Here is a 26,091-nt window from a genome sequence, read left to right as displayed (position 1 = left end):
CCACCTCTCCTCAGGTGTCCCCCTCCCACCTCTCCTCAGGTGTCCCCCTCCCACCTCTCCTCAGGTGTTCAGTACCCCCCCCCTCCCACCTCTCCTCAGGTGTCCCCCCTCCCACCTCTCCTCAGGTGTCCCCCCTCCCACCTCTCCTCAGGTGTCCCCCCCCCCCACCTCTCCTCAGGTGTCCCCCTCCCACCTCTCCTCAGGTGTCCCCCTCCCACCTCTCCTCAGGTGTCCCCCTCCCACCTCTCCTCAGGTGTCCCCCTCCCACCTCTCCCCCCCCTCCCACCTCTCCTCAGGTGTTCAGTACTCCTGTCCCCCCTCCCACCTCTCCTCAGGTGTCCCCCTCCCACCTCTCCTCAGGTGTCCCCCTCCCACCTCTCCTCAGGTGTCCCCCTCCCACCTCTCCTCAGGTGTCCCCCCCCTCCCACCTCTCCTCAGGTGTCAGTACTCCTCAGGTGTCCCCCTCCCACCTCTCCTCAGGTGTCCCCCTCCCACCTCTCCTCAGGTGTCCCCCTCCCACCTCTCCTCAGGTGTCCCCCCCCACCTCTCCTCAGGTGTCCCCCTCCCACCTCTCCTCAGGTGTCCCCCTCCCACCTCTCCTCAGGTGTTCCCACCTCTCCTCAGGTGTCCCCCTCCCACCTCTCCTCAGGTGTCCCCCTCCCACCTCTCCTCAGGTGTCCCCCTCCCACCTCTCCTCAGGTGTTCCCCCCTCCCACCTCTCCTCAGGTGTTCCCACTCTCCTCAGTGTCCCCCTCCCACCTCTCCTCAGGTGTCCCCCTCCCACCTCTCCTCAGGTGTCCCCCTCCCACCTCTCCTCAGGTGTCCCCCTCCCACCTCTCCTCAGGTGTCCCCCTCCCACCTCTCCTCAGGTGTCCCCCTCCCACCTCTCCTCAGGTGTCCCCCTCCCACCTCTCCTCAGGTGTTCAGTACTCCTGTTCCCCCCCTCCCACCTCTCCTCAGGTGTCCCCCTCCCACCTCTCCTCAGGTGTCCCCCTCCCACCTCTCCTCAGGTGTCCCCCTCCCACCTCTCCTCAGGTGTCCCCCTCCCACCTCTCCTCAGGTGTCCCCCTCCCACCTCTCCTCAGGTGTCCCCTCCCACCTCTCCTCAGGTGTCCCCCTCCCACCTCTCCTCAGGTGTCCCCCTCCCAGTACCTCTCCTCAGGTGTCCCCCCCTCCCACCTCTCCTCAGGTGTCCCCCCCCCACCTCTCCTCAGGTGTCCCCCCCCCACCTCTCCTCAGGTGTCCCCCCTCCCACCTCTCCTCAGGTGTCCCCCCTCCCACCTCTCCTCAGGTGTCCCCCCTCCCACCTCTCCTCAGGTGTCCCCCCCCCTCCCACCTCTCCTCAGGTGTCCCCCCTCCCACCTCTCCTCAGGTGTCCCCCTCCCACCTCTCCTCAGGTGTCCCCCTCCCACCTCTCCTCAGGTGTCCCCCTCCCACCTCTCCTCAGGTGTCCCCCTCCCACCTCTCCTCAGGTGTTCCCCTGTTCCCCCACCTCTCCTCAGGTGTCCCCCTCCCTCTCCTCAGGTGTCCCCCTCCCCCTCCCTCAGGTGTCCTCTCCCAGGTGTTCTCTCCTCAGGTGTCCCCCCCCCCTCCCACCTCTCCTCAGGTGTCCCCCTCCCACCTCTCCTCAGGTGTCCCCCCCTCCCACCTCTCCTCAGGTGTCCCCCTCCCACCTCTCCTCAGGTGTCCCCCCTCCCACCTCTCCTCAGGTGTCCCCCTCCCACCTCTCCTCAGGTGTCCCCCTCCCCCCCTCTCCTCAGGTGTCCCCCTCCCACCTCTCCTCAGGTGTCCCCCTCCCACCTCTCCTCAGGTGTCCCCCTCCCACCTCTCCTCAGGTGTTCAGTCCCCCTCCCCTCTCCTCAGGTGTCCTCTCCTCAGGTGTCCCCCTCCCACCTCTCCTCAGGTGTCCCCCTCCCACCTCTCCTCAGGTGTCCCCCTCCCACCTCTCCTCAGGTGTCCCCCTCCCACCTCTCCTCAGGTGTCCCCCTCCCACCTCTCCTCAGGTGTCCCCCTCCCACCTCTCCTCAGGTGTTCAGTACTCCTGTTCCCCCCCTCCCACCTCTCCTCAGGTGTCCCCCTCCCACCTCCCACCTCCTCAGGTGTTCCCCCTCCCACCTCCCTCAGGTGTCCCCCTCCCACCTCTCCTCAGGTGTCCCCCTCCCACCTCTCCTCAGGTGTCCCCCTCCCACCTCTCCTCAGGTGTCCCCCTCCCACCTCTCCTCAGGTGTCCCCCTCCCACCTCTCCTCAGGTGTCCCCCTCCCACCTCTCCTCAGGTGTCCCCCCCCCCCCTCCCACCTCTCCTCAGGTGTCCCCCTCCCACCTCTCCTCAGGTGTCCCCCCCCCTCCCACCTCTCCTCAGGTGTCCCCCCCCCACCTCTCCTCAGGTGTCCCCCTCCCACCTCTCCTCAGGTGTCCCCCTCCCACCTCCCTCAGGTGTCCCCCTCCCACCTCTCCTCAGGTGTCCCCCTCCCACCTCTCCTCAGGTGTCCCCCCTCCCACCTCTCCTCAGGTGTCCCCCTCCCACCTCTCCTCAGTTGTTCAGGTGTCCCCCTCCCACCTCTCCTCAGGTGTCCCCCTCCCACCTCTCCTCAGGTGTCCCCCTCCCACCTCTCCTCAGGTGTCCCCCTCCCACCTCTCCTCAGGTGTCCCCCTCCCACCTCTCCTCAGGTGTTCAGTACTCCTGTTCCCCAGGATGGTGATGAACTGGTCTTCGTCGGTCCCATAATTCTTCTCTCCTGCAGAGAACAAAGTCTACACACACACACACACACACACAGTCAAAGAACTGACAAATGTTTGGTCTCTAAATAAACTGTTAGTTTAAAAACCCAGTTCTCACAATACCCCATAATGTCAAAGTAGAATTTTTTAAATTAATCATAAATGAAAAACTGAAAAAAATTATGTCAATAAGTATTCAACTCCTAAATAAGTTCAGGAACAAAAATCTGTATAACATCACATGATAAATGAACTCATTCTGTGAGCAATAATAGTGTTTAACATGCTATTTTAATGACTGCCTCATCTCCACACATACAGATAATTGTAAGGTCCCTCAAGCGAGTAGATCGTTTCAAGCACAGATTCAACCACAAAAACCAGAGAGGTTTTCCAATGCCTCGCAAATAAGGGCTCCTATTGGTAGATGGGTATTATTATTATTATATAATTATACTTATTCTAAAATATATTACATTTGAAAAAAATCAGCATACCCCGTAATGACATCACAATACCCCGTAATGACATCACAATACCCCGTAATGACATCACAATACCCCGTAATGACATCACAATACCCCGTAATGACATCACAATACCCCGTAATGACATCACAATACCCCGTAATGACATCACAATACCCCGTAATGACATCACAATACCCCGTAATGACATCACAATACCCCGTAATGACATCACAATACCCCGTAATGACATCACAATACCCCGTAATGACATCACAATACCCCGTAATGACATCACAATACCCCGTAATGACATCACAATACCCCGTAATGACAAAGCGAGAAAAAAAAAGTTTAGAAATGTTTATTACAAATAAAAAACAGAAATACGTTATTTACGTAAGTATTCAGACCCTTTGCTATGAGACTCTAAATTGAGCTCAGCTGCATCCTGTTTCCATTGATCATCCTTGAGATGTTTCTACAACTTGATTGGAGTCCACCTGTGGTGAATTCAATTGATTGGACATGATTTGGAAAGGCACACACCTGTCTATATAAGGTTCCACAGTTGACAGTGCATGTCAGAGCAAAAACCAAGCAATTACATTTACATTTAAGTCATTTAGCAGACGCTCTTATCCAGAATGAGGTCGAAGGAATCCGAGACAGGATTGTGTCGAGGCACAGATCTGGGGAAGGGTAACAAAACATTCCTGCAGCATTGAAGGTCCCCAAGAACACAGTGGCCTCCATCATTTTTAAATGGAAGAAGTTTGGAACCACCGAGACTCTTCCTAGTGCTGGCCACCCGGCCAAACTGAGCTATCAGGGGAGAAGGGCCTTGGTCAGGGAGGTGACCAAGCACATGATGGTCACTCTGTCAGAGCTCCAGAGTTCCTCTGTGGAGATGAGAGAACCTTCCAGAAGGACAACCATCTCTACAGGTCTTCGTGGTAGAGTGGCCAGACAGAAGCCACTCCCAGTAAAAGGCATGACAGCCCACTTGGAGTTTGCCAAAAGGCACGTAAAGGACTCTCAGACCTGAACTGGCTCCCTACTACTACCACCCACTACCGTTGTGTCAGATAAAGGACTCTCAGACCATGAGAAACAAGATTCTCTGGTCTGATGAAACCAAGATTGATCTCCTCGGCCTGAATGCCAAGCGTCACATCTGGAGGAAACCTGGCACCATCCCTACGGTGAAGCAAGGTGGTGGCAGCATCATGCTGTGGGGATGTTATCAGTGGCAGGGACTGGGAGACTAGTCAGGATCGAGGCAAAGAATAACGGAGCAAAGTACAGAGATCCTTGATGAAAACCTGCTCCAGAGTGCTCAGGACCTCAGACTGGGGTGAAGGTTCACCTTCTAACAGGACAACGGCCCTAAGCACACAGCCAAGACAACGCAGGAGTGGCTTCGGGACAAGTCTCCGAATGTCCTTGAGTGGCCCAGCCAGAGCCCGGACTTGAACCCGATGGAACATCTCTGGAGAGACCTGAAAATAGCTTCCAAAATATGGAAGGCTTTTTCTAAGGCCTACTTTTCCTTTAGACTGATGTATTGAACTGGTATGAAACCTGATGTATTGAACTGGTATGAAACCTGATGTATTGAACTGGTATGAAACCTGTTGTATTGAACTGGTATGAAACCTGATGTATTGAACTGGTATGAAACCTGTTGTATTGAACTGTCCTACTGAACTGGTATGAAACCTGATGTATTGAACTGGTATGAAACCTGTTGTATTGAACTGGTATGAAACCTGATGTATTGAACTGGTATGAAACCTGTTGTATTGAACTGGTATGAAACCTGTTGTATTGAACTGGTATGAAACCTGTTGTATTGAACTGGTATGAAACCTGTTGTATTGAACTGGTATGAAACCTGTTGTATTGAACTGGTATGAAACCTGTTGTATTGAACTGGTATGAAACCTGTTGTATTGAACTGGTATGAAACCTGATGTATTGAACTGGTATGAAACCTGATGTATTGAACTGGTATGAAACCTGATGTATTGAACTGGTATGAAACCTGATGTATTGAACTGGTATGAAACCTGATGTATTGAACTGGTATGAAACCTGATGTATTGAACTGGTATGAAACCTGTTGTATTGAACTGGTATGAAACCTGTTGTATTGAACTGGTATGAAACCTGTTGTATTGAACTGGTATGTATTGAACTGGTATGAAACCTGTTGTATTGAACTGGTATGAAACCTGTTGTATTGAACTGGTATGAAACCTGTTGTATTGAACTGGTATGAAACCTGTTGTATTGAACTGGTATGAAACCTGTTGTATTGAACTGGTATGAAACCTGTTGTATTGAACTGGTATGAAACCTGTTGTATTGAACTGGTATGAAACCTGTTGTATTGAACTGGTACCTGTTGTATTGAACTGGTATGAAACCTGTTGTATTGAACTGGTATGAAACCTGTTGTATTGAACTGGTATGAAACCTGTTTGAACTGTATGAAACCTATTCTACACACACATAACCGTCAGACACTTTGTCACACACCCCTGAGCAGAACACAAGTCAAAGAAGGCATTGTGACTGAGCAGTAAATCTGATTACTATCACATATTTCAGACATGTGATAGTAGACATGTGATTCTCTCTCTCACACACACACACACACACACACTCTTACCTGTGCGTCAGCCTCTATGTTCCCCTCCTGTACCCCCTGCTGTCTGCTGGCCTGAGAGGAGAGAGAGCACATCTATCAGATCTATGTCCTACACATCTATATCCCACATGTCAGATCTATGTCCCACACATCTATATCCCACATGTCAGATCTATGTCCCACACATCTATATCCCACATGTCAGATCTATGTCCCACACATCTATATCCCACATGTCAGATCTATGTCCCACACATCTATATCCCACATGTCAGATCTATGTCCTACACATCTACAGTACCAGGCAAAGGTTTGGACACACCTACTCATTCAAAGTGTTAAACAAATCAAAAGAATATATTTTATATTTGAGATTCTTCAAAGTAGCCACCCTTTGCCTTCATGACAGCTTTGCACACTCTTGACATTCTCTCAACCAGCTTCATGAGGTAGTCACCTGGAATGCATTTCAATTAACAGGTGTGCCTTCTTAAAAGTTCATTTGTGGAATTCCTTTCCTTTTAATGTGTTTGAGCCAATCAGTTGTGTTGTGACAAGGTAGGGGTGGTATACAGAAGATAGCTCTATTTGGTTAAAGACCAAGTCCATATTATGGCAAGAACAGCTCAAATAAGCAAAGAGAAATGACAGTCCATCATTACTTTAAGACATGAAGTCAGTCAATCGGGAACATTTCAAGAACTTCGAAAGTTTCAAGTGCTGTGATTAAACTGGCTCTCATGAGGACCTCCACAGGAAAGGAAGACCCAGAGTTACCTCTGCTGCAGAGGATAAGTTCATTAGTTACCAGCCTCAGATTGCAGCCCAAATAAATGCTTCACAGAGTTCAAGTAACAGACACATCTCAACATCAACTGTTCAGAGGAGACTGTGTGAATCAGGCCTTCATGGTCGAATTACTGCAAAGAAACCACTACTAAAGGACACCAATAATAAGAAGAGACTTGATTGGGCCAAGAAACACGAGCAATGGACATTAGACCGGTGGAAATCTGTCCTTTGGTCTGAGGAGTTCAAATTTGAGATTTTGGGATCCAAGCGCTTTTTGAGAGGCAGAGTAGGTGAACGGATTATCTCCATGGCTCCCATCGTGAAGCATGGAGGAGGAGGTGTGATGGTGTGTGGTTCCCACCGTGAAGCATGGAGGAGGAGGTGTGGGGGTGCTTTGTTGGTGACACGGTCTTTGGTTTATTTAGAATTCAAGGCACACTTAACCAGCATGGCTACCGAAGCATTCTGCAGCAATACGCCATCCCATCTGGTTTGCGCTTAGTGGGACTATCATTCGTTTTTCAACAGGACAATGACCCAACACACCTCCAGGCTGTGTAAGGTCTATATTACCAGGAAGGAGAATTATGGAGTGCTGCATCAGATGACCTGGCCTCCACAATCACCCGACCTCAACCAAATTGAGATGGTTTGGGATGAATTGGACCGCAGTGTGAAGAAAAAGCAGCCAAGTGCTCAGCATATGTGGGAACTCCTTCAAGACTGTTGAAAAAGCATTCCAGGTGAAGCTGGTTGAGAGAATGCCAAGAGTGTGCAAAGATGTCATCAAAGCAAAGGAGTGAAGAATATCAAATATATTTATTTGTTTAGTTTTAAGTTACTACATGATTCCATATGTGTTATTTCATAGTTCTGATGTCTTCACTATTATTCTACAATGTAGAAAACAGTAAACAATAAATAAAAACCCTGGAATGAGTAGGTGTCCAAACTTTTGGCTCGTACAGATCTATGTCCCACACATCTATATATACCAGATCTATGTTCCCCTGACCTCTGACCCCTCACCTGTAGCAGGATGACCAGCAGTCTCCTGAAGTGACCGGACGTGTCTCCTGTTACATCCTCCTCTAGGTCTGCATCAAACTCTGGAACACGAACACACACACAATTCTTGAGTCAGTGTGTGTGTGTGTGTGTGTGTGTGTGTGTGTCGTCGTCTCAAATAAAACTGTGAAGGACCTCGGCGTTACTCTGGACCCTGATCTCTCTTTTGAAGAACATATCAAGACCATTTCGAGGACAGCTTTTTTCCATCTACGTAATATTGCAAAAATCAGAAACTTTCTGTCCAAAAATGATGCAGAAAAATTAATCCATGCTTCTAGGTTAGACTACTGCAATGCTCTACTTTCCGGCTATCCAGATAAAGCACTAAATAAACTTCAGTTGGTGCTAAATACGGCTGCTAGAATTCTGACTAGAACCAAAACATTTGATCATATTACTCCAGTGCTAACCTCCCTACACTGGCTTCCTGTCAAGGCAAGGGCTGATTTCAAGGTTTTACTGCTAACCTACAAAGCATTACATGGGCTTGCTCCTACCTATCTCTCTGATTTGGTCCTGTCGTACATACCTACACGTACGTTACGGTCACAAGACGCAGGCCTCCTAATTGTCCCTTTTACAGGGGCTGAGTCACTGGCTTACTGGGGCTCTCTCATGCTGTCCCTGCAGGGGGTGGGTCACCTGAGTGGGTTGATTCACTGTTGTGGTCATCCTGTCTGGGTTGGCGCCCCCCCCCCTTGGGTTGTGCCGTGGCGGAGATCTTTGTGGTCTATACTCAGCCTTGTCTCAGGATGGTAAGTTGGTGGTTGAAGATATCCCTCTAGTGGTGTGGGGGCTGTGCTTTGGCAAAGTGGGTGGGGTTATATCCTTCCTGTTTGGCCCTGTCCGGGGGTAGTCCTCGGATGGGGCCACAGTGTCTCCTGACCCCTCCTGTCTCAGCCTCCAGTATTTATGCTGCAGTAGTTTATGTGTCGGGGGGCTAGGGTCAGTTTGTTATATCTGGAGTACTTCTCCTGTCCTATTCGGTGTCCTGTGTGAATCTAAGTGTGCGTTCTCTAATTCTCTCCTTCTTTCTTTCTTTCTCTCTCTCGGAGGACCTGAGCCCTAGGACCATGCCCCAGGACGACCTGACATGATGACTCCTTGCTGTCCCCAGTCCACCTGACTGTGCTGCTGCTCCAGTTTCAACTGTTCTGCCTTGTTATTATTCGACCATGCTGGTCATTTATGAACATTTGAACATCTTGGCCATGTTCTGTTATAATCTCCACCCGGCACAGCCAGAAGAGGACTGGCCACCCCACATAGCCTGGTTCCTCTCTCGGTTTCTTCCTAGGTTTTGGCCTTTCTAGGGAGTTTTTCCTAGCCACGGTGCTTCTACACCTGCATTGCTTGCTGTTTGGGGTTTTAGGCTGGGTTTCTGTACAGCACTTTGAGATATCAGCTGATGTACGAAGGGCTATATAAATAAAGTTGATTTGATTTGATTTGTGTGTGTTACCCTGGCGATAGGCAGCAGTAATGTCCTTAATCTGCTGGGCCGTTCTAGAAGACAGGATCTCAATCAGCACCTTCTCATCGGTCCCCGCCCCCTACACCGTGACATCAACACACAGTCACTATGACATCACACCGTCACTCACAGGATATGACATCACTAGTCCTGGGTCAAATACCTTGATGGCGTTCCGTAGTGATGTCACATCGTAGAGGATGGGCGGAGTCATTAGAGCCACTACCAGAGTCTCAAACGTTCCCCCCAGTTCACCCTGCAGATCACCTACCAGGTCCTGGAGAGAGGAGGACGAGGAGGAGGGAGGGAGGAGGAGAGGGAGGGAGGGAGGGAGGGAGGGAGGGAGGGAGGGAGGGAGGGAGGGAGGGAGGGAGGGAGGGAGGGAGGGAGGGAGGGAGGGAGGGAGGGAGGGAGGGAGGGAGGGAGGGAGGGAGAGAGAAAGGTAGAGGGAGGATTGTGTTAAGGTTGTATTGTGGTTGTAGATTACATTAGATGAGTTTATTGTTCATATGCACAGGGTCACAGATGTCATTACAGGGTATTGTGGTTGTGGTTGTATTGTGGTTATATTGTGGTTGTGGTTGTATTGTGGTTGTATTGTGGTTGTGGTTATATTGTGGTTGTGTTGTATTGTGGTTGTATTATGGTTGTGGTTGTATTGTGGTTGTGGTTATATTGTGGTTGTGGTTATATTGTGGTTGTGGTTGTATTGTGGTTGTGGTTATATTGTGGTTGTGGTTGTATTGTGTTTGCATTGTGGTTGTGGTTGTGGTTGGTTGTGGTTGTATTGTGGTTGTGGTTATATTGTGGTTGTGGTTGTGTTTGCATTGTGGTTGTGGTTGTATTGTGGTTGTATTGTGGTTGTGTTTGCATTGTGGTTGTGGTTGTATTGTGGTTGTATTGTGGTTGTGGTTGTATTGTGGTTGTGTTCTGACCTTGCCATGCAGGGTTTTGTATGCAGCTTTGATCTGCTGTCTCTGGCCGTTGCTACGAGACGTCAACAACTTCATGATGGAATCCTCATCGGTTCCTATGGTAACAACAAACACCATTGTCAAATCTTTGGTGCCATGGTTACTCCCTCACTTTGCATCACATTCAGACCACACACACCACTGACCCAGTCCCTTCATGGCCTTGTAGAGTGTCTCTGCATCTTGGTTGGCGTTGAAGTTTCCACTGGCTCTCACACTGCCTCGACCAGCCTATCAGAGAACAGACACATAGGAGGACTGTGGGTAATGTAGTTCAGGGTAGACCAGAGAGGACTGTGGGTAATGTAGTTCAGGGTAGACCAGAGAGGACTGTGGGTAATGTAGTTCAGGGTAGACCAGAGCGGACTGTGGGTAATGTAGTTCAGGGTAGACCAGAGCGGACTGTGGGTAATGTAGTTCAGGGTAGACCAGAGCGGACTGTGGGTAATGTAGTTCAGGGTAGACCAGAGAGGACTGTAGGTAATGTAGTTCAGGGTAGACCAGAGCGGACTGTGGGTAATGTAGTTCAGGGTAGACCAGAGCGGACTGTGGGTAATGTAGTTCAGGGTAGACCAGAGCGGACTGTAGGTAATGTAGTTCAGGGTAGACCAGAGCGGACTGTGGGTAATGTAGTTCAGGGTAGACCAGAGCGGACTGTGGGTAATGTAGTTCAGGGTAGACCAGAGCGGACTGTAGGTAATGTAGTTCAGGGTAGACCAGAGAGGACTGTGGGTAATGTAGTTCAGGGTAGACCAGAGCGGACTGTGGGTAATGTAGTTCAGGGTAGACCAGAGCGGACTGTGGGTAATGTAGTTCAGGGTAGACCAGAGCGGACTGTGGGTAATGTAGTTCAGGGTAGACCAGAGCGGACTGTGGGTAATGTAGTTCAGGGTAGACCAGAGCGGACTGTGGGTAATGTAGTTCAGGGTAGACCAGAGCGGACTGTGGGTAATGTAGTTCAGGGTAGACCAGAGAGGACTGTGGGTATTGTAGTTCAGGGTAGACCAGAGAGGACTGTGGGTAATGTAGTTCAGGGTAGACCAGAGCGGACTGTGGGTAATGTAGTTCAGGGTAGACCAGAGCGGACTGTGGGTAATGTTGTTCAGGGTAGACCAGAGTTTCTGGACTGTGGGTAATGAGTCCAGGATTCAGGGTCAGAGCCAGAAGGACTGTGGGTAATGTAGTTCAGGGATTGACCAGAGAGGACTGTGGGTAATGTAGTTCAGGGTAGACCAGAGAGGACTGTGGGTAATGTAGTTCAGGGTAGACCAGAGCTGACCGTGGATTGTAATGACGTTCAGGGTAGGCTGTGGGACTGTAGTTCAGGAGAGGTGGAGTTCAGTAATGTAGTTCAGGGTAGACCAGAGAGGACCGTGGGTAATGTAGTTCAGGGTAGACCAGAGCGGACTGTAGGTAATGTAGTTCAGGGTAGACCAGAGAGGACTGTAGGTAATGTAGTTCAGGGTAGACCAGAGCGGACTGTGGGTAATGTAGTTCAGGGTAGACCAGAGCGGACTGTGGGTAATGTAGTTCAGGGTAGACCAGAGAGGACTGTGGGTAATGTAAACTGAACAAATATATAAAAATGCAGTTCATATAAAGAAATCAGTCAATTGAAATAAATAAATAAAGTCCTAATCTATTGATTTCACATGGACTGTGGGATAACATATATATAGAATACACAAGGAACCACAACTCCCCAAAGCAGCAGCTGAAGGATTGTAATGGAGAGGCTAGTGGGACTAACAGGAGAGTGCAGAGCAGACAGACTGGAAGGAACCACAACAACATCCTCCCCAGGGGAACAGCAGCTGATTGGATTGTGGAGAGGCTAGTGGGACTAACAGGAGAGGTGCAGGAGCAGAACATTGTCAGGAAGGAACCAAAAACATCCTCCCCACACAGCAGCTGATTGGATTGTAATGGAGAGGCTAGTGGGACTAACAGGAGAGGTGCAGAGCAGACAGACTGAAGGAACCACAACAACATCCTCCACACACAGCAGCTGATTGGATTGTAATGGAGAGGCTAGTGGGACTAACAGGAGAGGTGCAGAGCAGACAGACAGGAAGGAACCACAACAACATCCTCCCCACACAGCAGCTGATTGGATTGTAATGGAGAGGCTAGTGGGACTAACAGGAGAGGTGCAGAGCAGACAGACAGGAAGGAACCACAACAACATCCTCCCCACACAGCAGCTGATTGGATTGTAATGGAGAGGCTAGTGGGACTAACAGGAGAGGTGCAGAGCAGACAGACAGGAAGGAACCACAACAACATCCTCCCCATTCACAGCAGCTTTGATTGTAATGGAGAGGCTAGTTTCAGGATTCTAAAACAGAAGGAACCATTAAACATCCTCCCCACACAGCAGCTGATTAATGGAAAAAAACAAAAACAGGCTTTTGGGACTAACAGGAGAAATACCCAGGGTGCAGAGCAGAAAAAATACTAGGAAGGAACCACAAAAGAAAATAATATACAACATCCTCCCCCTGACACAGCAGCTGATTGATTGTAATGGAGAGGCTATGGGACTAATGGAGAGGTGCAGAGAGAACATCCCTGGTCCCTAGCCTCTGGAAGGACTCACCACAGAGAACATCCTCCCACACAGCAGCTGATTGGATTGTAATGGAGAGGCTAGTGGGACTAACAGAGAGGTGCAGAGCAGACTGGAAGGAACCACAACAACATCCTCCCCACACAGCAGCTGATTGGATTGTAATGGAGAGGCTAGTGGGACTAAACAGGAACAGGTGCAGAGCAGACAGGAAGGAACCACAACAACATCCTCCCCACACAGCAGCTGATTGGATTGTAATGGAGAGGCTAGTGGGACTAAAACAGGAACATCCCTGGTCAGAGCAGACTGGAAGGAACTCACAACAACATCCTCCATCAAACAGCAGCTGATTGGAGGACTTAAACAGGAAACATCCCTGGTCATCCCTACAGACTCTGACTGGAGGAACCAAACAAGAACATCCTGGCTGATCTGGAGGATTGGGAACATCTCTGGTCATCCCTACTGCCTCTGGGACTAACAGGAAGGTGCAGAGCAGACAGACAGGAAGGAACCACAACAACAGGCCCAGTTCATATTGTTTATAATCCATTCAGAAACTATTCAGACCCCTTGACTTTCCCCCATGTTGTTACGTTTCAGCCTTATTCTAAAACAGATGACATTAAAATCTCCACACACACTCCATAATGAAAAAACAAAAACAGGTTTTTAGGAATTTGTGCAAATGTAATATAAATAAAAAAAATACTACTTAAGTCATTTGAAATACCCAGTGGTGTAAAGTACTTAAGTAAAAAAAATACTACTTCAGTCATTTGAGTATCTATACTATTTATATTTTTGACAACTTTTACTTTCCTACATCCCTAAAGAAAATAATATACTTTTTACTCCTTCCATTGTCCCTGACACCCAAAAGTCCTAGTTACATTCTGAATGCTTATCAGGACAGGAACATGGTCCCTACTGCCTCTGATCTGGAGGACTCAATCCCTGGTCATCCCTACTGCCTCTGGTCTGGAGGACTCACTAAACAGAGAACATCCCTGGTCATCCCTACTGCCTCTGATCTGGAGGACTCACTAAACAGAGAACATCCCTGGTCATCCCTACTGCCTCTGGTCTGGAGGACTCACTAAACAGAGAACATCCCTGGTCATCCCTACTGCCTCTGGTCTGGAGGACTCACTAAACAGAGAACATCCCTGGTCATCCCTACTGCCTCTGGTCTGGAGGACTCACTAAACAGAGAACATCCCTGGTCATCCCTACTGCCTCTGATCTGGAGGACTCACTAAACAGAGAACATCCCTGGTCATCCCTACTGCCTCTGATCTGGAGGACTCACTAAACAGAGAACATCCCTGGTCATCCCTACTGCCTCTACCATCGAACTTGCACAATTGGTGGCTGACTAAATACTTTTTCTGCCCCACTGTATGTATGTATGTACAGTGGGGCAAAAAAGTATTTAGTCAGCCACCAATTGTGCAAGTTCTCCCACTTAAAAAGATGAGAGGCCTGTAATTATCATCATAGGTACACTTCAACTATGACAGACAAAATGAGAAAAACAAAAATCCAGAAAAATCACATTGTAGGATTTTTAATGAATTTATTTGCAAATTATGGTGGAAGATAAGTATTTGGTCAATAACAAAAGTTTATCTCAATACTTTGTTATATACCCTTTGTTGGCAATGACAGAGGTCAAACGTTTTCTGTAAGTCTTCACACTGTTTTCACACACTGTTGCTGGTATTTTGGCCCATTCCTCCATGCAGATCTCCTCTAGAGCAGTGATGTTTTGGGGCTGTTGCTGGGCAACACGGACTTTCAACTCCCTCCAAAGATTCTCTATGGGGTTGAGATCTGGAGACTGGGCCACTCCAGGACCTTGAAAAGCTTCTTACGAAGCCACTCCTTCGTTGCCCGGGCGGTGTGTTTGGGATCATCGTCATGCTGAAAGACCCAGCCACGTTTAATCTTCAATGCCCTTGCTGATGGTAGGCTTTGTTACTTTGGTCCCAGCTCTCTGCAGGTCATTCACTAGGTCCCCCCGTGTGGTTCTGGGATTTTTGCTCACCGTTCTTGTGATCATTTTAACCCCACGGGGTGAGATCTTGCGTGGAGCCCCAGATCGAGGGAGATTATCAGTGGTCTTGTATGTCTTCCATTTCCTAATAATTGCTCCCACAGTTGATTTCTTCAAACCAAGCTACTTACCTATTGCAGATTCAGTCTTCCCAGCCTGGGCAGGTCTACAATTTTGTCTCTGGTGTCCTTTGACAGCTCTTTGGTCTTGGCCATAGTGGAGTTTGGAGTGTGACTGTTTGAAGTTGTGGAGAGGTGTCTTTTATACTGATAACATTTTTCAAACAGGTGCCATTAATACAGGTAACGAGTGGAGGACAGAGGAGACTCTTAAAGAAGAAGTTACAGGTCTGCGAGAGCCAGAAATCTTGCTTGTTTGTAGGTGACCAAATACTTATTTTCCACCATAATTTGCAAATAAATTCATTAAAAATCCTACAATGTGATTTATTTTCTCATTTTGTCTGTCATAGTTGAAGTGTAGGTCTAGAACTTAAGGGATGATTTGTACCAAATACAATGTTCTTAGTTTTAGAGATGTTCAGGACCAGTTTATTACTGGCCACCCATTCCAAAACAGACCAACTCTTTGTTAAGGGTTTCAGTGACTTCATTAGCTGTGGTTGCTGATGCGTATATGGTTGAATCATCAGCATACATGGACACACATGCTTTGTTTAATGCCAGTGGCAGGTCATTAGTAAAAATAGAAAAAAGTAGAGGGCCTGGAGAGCTGCCCTGCGGAACACCACACTTCACGTGGCGTTCCGCATCACCTGCTAAGTGAGGGGGGGCCACTACGCCCCTGCTAAGTGAGGGGGGGGGGCCACTACGCCCTGCTAAGTGAGGAGGGGGGCCACTACGCCCCTGCTAAGTGAGGGGGGGCCACTACGCCCTGCTAAGTGAGGGGGGGCCACTACGCCCCTGCTAAGTGAGGGGGGGCCACTACGCCCCTGCTAAGTGAGGGGGGGGCCACTACGCCCCTGCCCACTACGCCCTGCTAAGTGAGAGGGGGCCACTACGCCCCTGCTAAGTGAGAGGGGGCCACTACGCCCCTGCTAAGTGAGAGGGGGGGGCCACTACGCCCCTGCTAAGTGAGAGGGGGCCACTACGCCCCTGCTAAGTGAGGGGGGCCACTACGCCCCCTGAGTGAGAGGGGGGCCACTACGCCCCTGCTAAGTGAGAGGGAGGGGGGCCACTACGCCCCTGCTAAGTGAGAGGGGGGCCACTACGCCCCTGCTAAGTGAGAGGGGGCCACTACGCCCCTGCTAAGTGAGAGGGGGCCACTACGCCCCTGCTAAGTGAGAGGGGGCCACTACGCCCCTGCTAAGTGAGAGGGGGGCCACTACGCCCCTGCTAAGTGAGGGGGGCCACTACGCCCCTGCTAAGTGAGAGGGAGGGCCACTACGCCCCTGCTAAGTGAGAGGGAGGGCCACTACGCCCCTGCTGCCACTCAGCCCCTGAGAGGGAGGGCCACTACGCCCCTGCTAAGTGAGAGGGAGGGCCACTACGCCCCTGCTAAGTGAGAGGGAGGGCCACTACGCCCCTGCTAAGTGAGGGGGAGGGCCACTACGCCCCTGCTAAGTGAGAGGGAGGGCCACTACGCCCCTGCTAAGTGAGGGGAGGGCCACTACGCCCCTGCTAAGTGAGGGGAGGGCCACTACGCCCCTGCTAAGTGAGGGGGAGGGCCACTACGCCCCTGCTAAGTGAGGGGAGGGCCACTACGCCCCTGCTAAGAGAGGGGAGGGCCACTACGCCCCTGCTAAGTGAGGGGAGGGCCACTACGCCCCTGCTAAGTGAGGGGAGGGCCACTACGCCCCTGCTAAGTGAGGGGAGGGCCAGGGGGCTAGGAGGGGAGGGCCACTACGCCCCCTGCCACTAAGTGAGGGGAGAGGGCCACTACGCCCCTGCTAAGTGAGGGGGAGGGCCACTACGCCCCTGCTAAGAGGGGGGGGGGCCACTACGCCCTGCTAAGTGAGGGGAGGGCCACTGTGACGCCCTGCTAAGTGAGGGGGAGGGCCACTACGCCCCTGCTAAGTGAGGGGGGGGCCACTACGCCCCTGCTAAGTGAGGGGGGCCACTACGCCCCATGGTGAGGGGGGGCCACTCCGCCCCTGCTAAGTGAGGGGGGGGGGGCCAAAACGCCCCTGCTAAGTGAGGGGGAGGGCCACTACGCCCTGCTAAGTGAGGGGGGCCAGGGCCACTACGCCCTGCTAAGTGAGGGGAGGGCCACTACGCCCGCCCCTGCTAAGTGAGGGGAGGGCCACTACGCCCCTGCTAAGTGAGGGGGAGGGCCACTACGCCCTGCTAAGTGAGGGGAGGGCCACTACGCCCTGCTAAGTGAGGGGGAGGGCCACTACGCCCCTGCTAAGTGAGGGGGAGGGCCACTACGCCCTGCTAAGTGAGGGGGGGGCCACTACGCCCCTGCTAAGTGAGGGGGGGCCACTACGCCCCTGCTGAGGGTTTAGAGGGGAGGGCCACTACGCCCTGCTAAGTGAGAGGGGGGCCACTAGCCCCTGCTAAGGGAGGGTTTAGAGGGGGCCACTACGCCCCTGCTAAGGAGAGGGGGCCACTACGGGGGAGGGGGTGACTACGCCCTGCTAAGTGAGGGGGGCCACTACGCCCCTGCTAAGTGAGGGGGGGCCACTACGCCCCTGCTAAGTGAGTACTACCTGCTAGGGGAGGGGGCCACTACGCCCCTGCTAAGTGAGAGGGGGCCACTACGCCCCCTGCTAAGTGAGAGGGGGGGGCCACTACGCCCCTGCTAAGTGAGAGGGGGCCACTACGCCCCTGCTAAGTGAGAGGGGGCCACTACGCCCTGCTAAGTGAGAGGGGTCACTGCCCCTGCTAAGTGAGAGGGGGCCACTACCCCCTGCGCCCTGCTAAGTGAGAGGGGGGCCACTACGCCCCTGCTAAGTGAGAGGGGGCCACTGCCCCCTGCTTGTTGTCGTGTTGTCCTGCTAAGTGAGGGGGGTCCACTACGCCCTGCCCTGCTACCTTGTTGAGAGGGGGGCCACTACGCCCCTGCTAAGTGAGAGGGGGCCACTGTCGCCCCTGCTAAGTGAGGGGGCCACTACGCCCCTGCTAAGTGAGAGGGGGCCACTACGCCCCTGCTAAGTGAGAGGGGCCACTACGCCCTGCTAAGTGAGAGGGGGCCCACTACGCCCCTGCTAAGTGAGAGGGGGCCACTACGCCCCTGCTAAGTGAGAGGGGGCCACTGTTCGCCCCTGCTAAGTGAGAGGGGGCCACTCGCCCCTGCTACGGGCCACTCTGTGCTAAGTGAGAGAGGGGGGCCACTGCTAAGTGAGAGGGGGGGCCACTACGGTGTCTGCTAAGTGAGGGGGTGTCCACTGCTGCTAAGTGAGAGGGGGAGGGTTCTACGCCCTGCTAAGTGAGGGGGGCCACTACGCCCCTGCTAAGTGAGAGGGGGCCACTACGCCCTGCTAAGTGAGGGGGGGCCACTACGCCCCTGCTAAGTGAGAGGGGGGGCCACTACGCCCTGCTGCTAAGTGAGAGGGGGCCACTACGCCCCTGCTAAGTGAGAGGGGGCCACTGCGCCCTGCTAAGTGAGAGGGGGCCACTACGCCCTGCTAAGTGAGAGGGGGCCACTGCCCCTGCTAAGTGAGAGGGGGCCACTACGCCCCTGCTAAGTGAGAGGGGCCACTACGCCCCTGCTAAGTGAGAGGGGGCCACTACGCCCCTGCTAAGTGAGAGGGTGCCACTACTGCTAAGTGAGCCCAGTCCTCCAGCAGCTCTACACCCTGAACAGTAAACACACTATCTACTGTTTACTGCTCCACACTGTCCGTTCTGTACTCCATCCTGTGTGTGTACTCAGAGAGAGAGGAGAGAGAGAGAGAGGTGGAAGAGAGAGAGAGAGAGGTGGAAGAGAGAGAGAGAGAGGTGGAAGAGAGAGAGAGGTGGAAGAGAGAGAGAGGTGGAAGAGAGAGAGAGGTGGAAGAGAGAGAGAGGTGGAAGAGAGAGAGAGGTGGAAGAGAGAGAGAGGTGGAAGAGAGAGAGAGGTGGAAGAGAGAGAGAGAGGTGGAAGAGAGAGAGAGGTGGAAGAGAGAGAGAGAAGAGAGAGAGAGAAGAGAGAAGAGAGAGAAGAGAGAGAGAGGAGGAAGAGAGAGGGAGGAGGAAGAGAGGAGGAAGAGAGAGAGAGGAGGAAGAGAGGAGGAAGAGAGAGAGAGGAGGAAGAGAGAGAGGAAGAGAGAGAGAGGAGGAAGAGAGAGAGAGAAGGAAGAGAGAGAGAGAAGGAAGAGAGAGAAGAGAAGGAAGAGAGAGAAGAGAGAAGAGAGAGAAGAGAGAAGAGAGAGGAGGAAGAGAGAGAGAGGAGGAAGAGAGAGAGAGGAGGAAGAGAGAGAGAGGAGGAAGAGAGGGAGGGGGAGGAGGCAGAGACCCACCCTGTCTGAAGAAAGGCCCACACACATGACTCATACTGACTTCCCCAAATACAGCCCCTCTGCTCCACACACACAGAAACAACACATTATATTCCCAGTGTGATGTCACATCCTGATCAGGCCGGATTTCCCCTAAACATAGAAATACCCATACTAGAATAACACATGGTATAGTTTCATAGTATGTGACATTTATATAATAGTACTCCGAAAGTATCATCTAATGCCCCATGGTGTTGACTCCCATTCGACTCCCGCCGTTCAACTCCTCTACAACACTGCTCTCTGTGTCTAACAAGCTTTCTCTGCCCTTTACCTTGTTCTGAACACCTCCAAAACAACGGTCATGTGGTTTGGTAAGAAGAATGCCCCTCTCCCCACAGGGGTGATTACTACCTCTGAGGGTTTAGAGCGGGGTGATTACTACCTCTGAGGGTTTAGAGCGGGGTGATTACTACCTCTGAGGGTTTAGAGGTAATCACATGGTGCACTGTCTAACCATCTCTTCGTTCAAAGACTCCATCATGGACACTCTTACTGACAGTTGTGGCTTCTTGCCCTTTGTACTGTTGTCTCTGCCCGATAATGTTTGTACCATGGTTTGTGCTGCTACCATGTTGTTGTCGTGTTGTGCTGCTACCATGTTGTTGTCGTGTTGTCCTGCTACCTTGTTGTTGTCGTGTTGTCCTGCTACCTTGTTGTTGTCGTGTTGTCCTGCTACCTTGTTGTTGTCGTGTTGTCCTGCTACCTTGTTGTTGTCGTGTTGTCCTGCTACCTTGTTGTTGTCGTGTTGTCCTGCTACCTTGTTGTTGTCGTGTTGTCCTGCTACCTTGTTGTTGTCGTGTTGTCCTGCTACCTTGTTGTTGTCGTGTTGTCCTGCTACCTTGTTGTTGTCGTGTTGTCCTGCTACCTTGTTGTTGTCGTGTTGTCCTGCTACCTTGTTGTTGTCGTGTTGTCCTGCTACCTTGTTGTTGTCGTGTTGTCCTGCTACAACGTTGTGTTGTCAGGTGTTGCTGCCTTGCTATGTTGTCTCTTTGTGGAGTGTTCTGGTGTCTCTTTGTGGAGTGTTCTGGTGTCTCTTTGTGGAGTGTTCTGGTGTCTCTCTGTGGAGTGTTCTGGTGTCTCTCTGTGGAGTGTTCTGGTGTCTCTCTGTGGAGTGTTCTGGTGTCTCTCTGTGGAGTGTTCTGGTGTCTCTCTGTGGAGTGTTCTGGTGTCTCTCTGTGGAGTGTTCTGGTGTCTCTCTGTGGAGTGTTCTGGTGTCTCTCTGTGTAGTGTTCTGGTGTCTCTCTGTGTAGTGTTCTGGTGTCTCTCTGTGGAGTGTTCTGGTGTCTCTCTGTGGAGTGTTCTGGTGTCTCTCTGTGTAGTGTTCTGGTGTCTCTCTGTGTAGTGTTCTGGTGTCTCTCTGTGTAGTGTTCTGGTGTCTCTCTGTGTAGTGTTCTGGTGTCTCTCTGTGTAGTGTTCTGGTGTCTCTCTGTGTAGTGTTCTGGTGTCTCTCTGTGTAGTGTTCTGGTGTCTCTCTGTGGAGTGTTCTGGTGTCTCTCTGTGGAGTGTTCTGGTGTCTCTCTGTGGAGTGTTCTGGTGTCTCTCTGTGGAGTGTTCTGGTGTCTCTCTGTGGAGTGTTCTGGTGTCTCTCTGTGGAGTGTTCTGGTGTCTCTCTGTGGAGTGTTCTGGTGTCTCTCTGTGTAGTGTTCTGGTGTCTCTCTGTGGAGTGTTCTGGTGTCTCTCTGTGGAGTGTTCTGGTGTCTTTGTGGAGTGTTCTGGTGTCTCTCTTGTTGTGTTCTGGTGTCTCTTTGTGTAGTGTTCTGGTGTCTCTCTGTGTAGTGTTCTGGTGTCTCTCTGTGTAGTGTTCTGGTGTCTCTCTGTGGAGTGTTCTGGTGTCTCTCTGTGGAGTGTTCTGGTGTCTCTCTGTGGAGTGTTCTGGTGTCTCTCTGTGGAGTGTTCTGGTGTCTCTCTGTGGAGTGTTCTGGTGTCTCTCTGTGGAGTGTTCTGGTGTCTCTTTGTGTAGTGTTCTGGTGTCTCTCTGTGTAGTGTTCTGGTGTCTCTCTGTGTAGTGTTCTGGTGTCTCTCTGTGGAGTGTTCTGGTGTCTCTCTGTGGAGTGTTCTGGTGTCTCTCTGTGGAGTGTTCTGGTGTCTCTCTGTGGAGTGTTCTGGTGTCTCTCTGTGGAGTGTTCTGGTGTCTCTCTGTGGAGTGTTCTGGTGTCTCTCTGTGGAGTGTTCTGGTGTCTCTCTGTGGAGTGTTCTGGTGTCTCTCTGTGGAGTGTTCTGGTGTCTCTCTGTGGAGTGTTCTGGTGTCTCTCTGTGGAGTGTTCTGGTGTCTCTCTGTGGAGTGTTCTGGTGTCTCTCTGTGGAGTGTTCTGGTGTCTCTCTGTGGAGTGTTCTGGTGTCTCTCTGTGGAGTGTTCTGGTCTCTCTCTGTGTAGTGTTCTGGTCTCTCTGTGTAGTGTTCTGGTCTCTCTGTGGAGTGTTCTGGTGTCTCTCTGTGTAGTGTTCTGGTGTCTCTCTGTGTAGTGTTCTGGTCTCTCTGTGTAGTGTTCTGGTCTCTCTGTGGAGTGTTCTGGTGTCTCTCTGTGGAGTGTTCTGGTGTCTCTCTGTGGAGTGTTCTGGTGTCTCTTTGTGTAGTGTTCTGGTGTCTCTTTGTGTAGTGTTCTGGTGTCTCTTTGTGTAGTGTTCTGGTGTCTCTTTGTGTAGTGTTCTGGTGTCTCTTTGTGTAGTGTTCTGGTGTCTCTTGTCGTGATGTGTGTTTTGTCCAATAGTCGTTTTGTTTTTAATCCCAGGCCCCCGTCCCCGCAGGACGCCTTTTGGTAGGCCAACATTGTAAAAAATAATTAGTTCATTAACTGACTTGCCTAGTTAAATAGGGGAGGCAGGTAGCCTAGTGGTTAGAGGAGGCAGGTAGCCTAGTGGTTAGAGCATTGGGCCAGTAACTGAAAGGTTGCTAGATCGATCCCAGAGCTGACAAGGTACAAATCTGTCGTTCTGCCCCTGAACAAGGCAGTTAACCCACTGTTCCTAGACCAGTTAACCCACTGTTCCTAGACCAGTTAACCCACTGTTCCTAGACCAGTTAACCCACTGTTCCTAGACCAGTTAACCCACTGTTCCTAGACCAGTTAACCCACTGTTCCTAGACCAGTTAACCCACTGTTCCTAGACCAGTTAACCCACCGTTCCTAGACCAGTTAACCCACCGTTCCTAGACCAGTTAACCCACCGTTCCTAGACCAGTTAACCCACCGTTCCTAGACCAGTTAACCCCACTGTTCCTAGACCAGTTAACCCACTGTTCCTAGACCAGTTAACCCACTGTTCCTAGACCAGTTAACCCACTGTTCCTAGACCAGTTAACATTTACATTTACATTTAAGTAATTTAGCAGACACTCTTATATAAGGTAACCCACTGTTCCTAGACCAGTTAACCCACTGTTCCTAGACCAGTTAACCCACTGTTCCTAGACCAGTTAACCCAACTGTTCCTAGACCAGTTAACCCAACTGTTCCTAGACCAGTTAACCCAACGTTCCTAGACCAGTTAACCCAACGTTCCTAGACCAGTTAACCCACTGTTCCTAGACCAGTTAACCCACTGTTCCTAGACCAGTTAACCCAACTGTTCCTAGACCAGTTAACCCAACTGTTCCTAGACCAGTTAACCCAACTGTTCCTAGACCAGTTAACCCACTGTTCCTAGACCAGTTAACCCAACTGTTCCTAGACCAGTTAACCCAACGTTCCTAGACCAGTTAACCCACTGTTCCTAGACCAGTTAACCCACCGTTCCTAGACCAGTTAACCCACCGTTCCTAGACCAGTTAACCCACTGTTCCTAGACCAGTTAACCCCACTGTTCCTAGACCAGTTAACCCACTGTTCCTAGACCAGTTAACCCACTGTTCCTAGACCAGTTAACCCACTGTTCCTAGACCAGTTAACATTTACATTTACATTTAAGTAATTTAGCAGACACTCTTATATAAGTTAACCCACTGTTCCTAGACCAGTTAACATTTACATTTACATTTAAGTAATTTAGCAGACACTCTTATATAAGTTAACCCACTGTTCCTAGACCAGTTAACCCACTGTTCCTAGACCAGTTAACCCAACTGTTCCTAGACCAGTTAACCCAACTGTTCCTAGACCAGTTAACCCAACTGTTCCTAGACCAGTTAACCCACTGTTCCTAGACCAGTTAACCCACTGTTCCTAGACCAGTTAACCCAACTGTTCCTAGACCAGTTAACCCAACGTTCCTAGACCAGTTAACCCACTGTTCCTAGACCAGTTAACCCACTGTTCCTAGACCAGTTAACCCACTGTTCCTAGACCAGTTAACCCACTGTTCCTAGACCAGTTAACCCAACGTTCCTAGACCAGTTAACCCAACTGTTCCTAGACCAGTTAACCCAACGTTCCTAGACCAGTTAACCCACTGTTCCTAGACCAGTTAACCCACTGTTCCTAGACCAGTTAACCCACTGTTCCTAGACCAGTTAACCCACTGTTCCTAGACCAGTTAACCCACTGTTCCTAGACCAGTTAACCCACTGTTCCTAGACCAGTTAACAGTCCGTCATTGAAAATAAGAAACTCATGAAACACGGGAACAACACTTTCCATGTTGGGTTCATACATTTGTATGGAGTGTAGCAACTAGTATGGAGATTCAGGACAGAGACAGTATCTTCAGCATCAACACCATTTTTCAGTGTTAGGCAATAGATTAACAATGTTTTTAAAGCTAAACATGACACATATGTTTTGGGAGAAACTCACCCGGGATGAATGAAACACATATGGTAGTACAGTCTCAAATGATCTCCCTTCCTTCTGCAGTTATACAGTGTAACAACCTATTCTAGAACCCATGTGTTCCATACTGGGTTCTACAGTTATACAGTGTAACAACCTATTCTAGAACCCATGTGTTCCATACTGGGTTCTACAGTTATACAATGTAACAACCTATTCTAGAACCCATGTGTTCCATACTGGGTTCTACAGTTATACAGTGTAACAACCTATTCTAGAACCCATGTGTTCCATACTGGGTTCTACAGTTATACAGTGTAACAACCTATTCTAGAACCCATGTGTTCCATACTGGGTTCTACAGTTATACAGTGTAACAACCTATTCTAGAACCCATGTGTTCCATACTGGGTTCTACAGTTATACAGTGTAACAACCTATTCTAGAACCCATGTGTTCCATACTGGGTTCTACAGTTATACAGTGTAACAACCTATTCTAGAACCCATGTGTTCCATACTGGGTTCTACAGTTATACAGTGTAACAACCTATTCTAGAACCCATGTGTTCCATACTGGGTTCTACAGTTATACAGTGTAACAACCTATTCTAGAACCCATGTGTTCCATACTGGGTTCTACAGTTATACAGTGTAACAACCTATTCTAGAACCCATGTGTTCCATACTGGGTTCTACAGTGTAACAACCTATTCTAGAACCCATGTGTTCCATACTGGGTTCTACACTGTGTATTGTTCTGGGATAAGGTGTAATGATTATTTAAAGACTGTCGCCTGGGGCGGTGCCGTGGATGTGGTGTCCATTATAGACAGAGATAGAAAGTTAAACATTAACATAGTAATGGAATAATACAGTTCTCTTTTACCTGACAGCGAAACATTTCCGTTTATTCATCTGAAGTGGCTTTTAGTGAAGTTAAATTGGACGTTATAATAAACAGCATTATAAAGTTGTCTAGTGAAGTGAACTTACCATTCTGATAGATCGCTGATAGTTGGTTTGATTCGAAGAAAGGTCGTTCTGTCTGAAGAGAAACACAGAACAGAATCACTAACTAACTTAAAAGGCAAAAGCTTTAAAAAACGCCATCAAAAACTTCTCCACGTTTAAAGTCATGGAAAATAGTCACAGATCTGTGTTTCCATTCATAAAACAGACGGAGTTAGAGATTATAAGGTATTCTCTTTTGCAACAAGCCACAGCTCGCCATTATCTGCTAAAATCCTGTTGTATCTCCCCGCATCCGTGTTGATAAATGATCCCAACTACAATCACAGTCCAGGTTAAAACACATCACCGGGTTCAGCAGAATAACCTCGTCAACAAGTCTTCAACTAACGATCTGATGTCGAGCGGTGGAAACTTACCGGAGGAGGTCTGCACCGGAGCTCGTAGTAAAGAGAGGGCGAGACAGAGAGAGGAACCGGTGGAAAGAGTGGAAAAACGAGTCCGCTGTGAGTGAACAGAGACACACCCTGTATGACTAAACAGCTCGGGTTCAACGCCTCGGTAGACCGGGAGATGACGTGTTAAAATCCCACAACTATTTACACGATTTCAACGTCGTCGTGGTGAAGCAAACGGGTTGTGGACTTGTCCGCGGTGTAAAACCACCTCAATCAAAACAAACACACGGTTAAACCACGTCATCAACCAGCTGCTTAGTGATGACAGTGGAGGTGTGTTCAATCTGTCTCCATAGAAACCGTGCAGGTTTACCTGAACAGGTGACAAGAGGTGGAGAGGACGAGGGAAAGCGAGGGTTACTTTATTTTTCATATTTTCTACATTGTAGAATAATAGCAAAGACATCATAACTATTAAATAACACATATGGAATCATGTAGAAATCAAAACCTTCAGGCAGAGACCGACATGGCCTTGCGTGCTGGTAGTGAACATTTTACAGACACATAGACGTTGTATATCTCACTGCTTTATAATAATAATAATAATAATAAATATGCGCTGTGCTCTCCTGTCGCCAAAGTATCAACACTTCTCAGTATTAATTCAATGGATTGTGGTCAGTAAACCCATGGAATATGGTGTCAATAATAATATCAAAATATATGAACAAGTAGAAATTACAAGGGCATAACTACAGCGCAATTTTCCATGAAGAAAAA

The 26,091-nt window shown here is 49.9% G+C and overlaps 1 protein-coding gene across 1 annotated transcript in view; it reads right to left on the bottom strand.

Moving 5' to 3' along the window:
• Positions 1 to 25,558, bottom strand: part of LOC124020264 (annexin A5-like) — a 49,187-nt gene extending 23,629 nt beyond the window's left edge. Inside the window, exons 1-9 of the mRNA XM_046335610.1 lie at positions 25,330 to 25,558; positions 24,935 to 24,986; positions 10,303 to 10,387; positions 10,118 to 10,212; positions 9,346 to 9,459; positions 9,171 to 9,261; positions 7,667 to 7,746; positions 5,867 to 5,917; positions 2,659 to 2,752 (exon numbers count right to left, since the gene is read on the bottom strand). Of these exons, the coding sequence (XP_046191566.1) occupies positions 2,659 to 2,752; positions 5,867 to 5,917; positions 7,667 to 7,746; positions 9,171 to 9,261; positions 9,346 to 9,459; positions 10,118 to 10,212; positions 10,303 to 10,387; positions 24,935 to 24,937 (613 nt within the window). The 5' untranslated portion in view covers positions 24,938 to 24,986; positions 25,330 to 25,558. The remainder of the gene's footprint in view (positions 1 to 2,658; positions 2,753 to 5,866; positions 5,918 to 7,666; positions 7,747 to 9,170; positions 9,262 to 9,345; positions 9,460 to 10,117; positions 10,213 to 10,302; positions 10,388 to 24,934; positions 24,987 to 25,329) is intronic.
• Between the last annotated feature and the right edge of the window lie 533 nt (positions 25,559 to 26,091).

Source organism: Oncorhynchus gorbuscha, unplaced genomic scaffold (genome assembly GCF_021184085.1).
Source record: "Oncorhynchus gorbuscha isolate QuinsamMale2020 ecotype Even-year unplaced genomic scaffold, OgorEven_v1.0 Un_scaffold_788, whole genome shotgun sequence".
Classification (NCBI taxonomy): domain Eukaryota; kingdom Metazoa; phylum Chordata; class Actinopteri; order Salmoniformes; family Salmonidae; genus Oncorhynchus; species Oncorhynchus gorbuscha.
The sequence above is the reverse complement of the archived record's forward strand: the minus strand, read 5'-3'. Positions and strand labels throughout refer to the sequence as shown.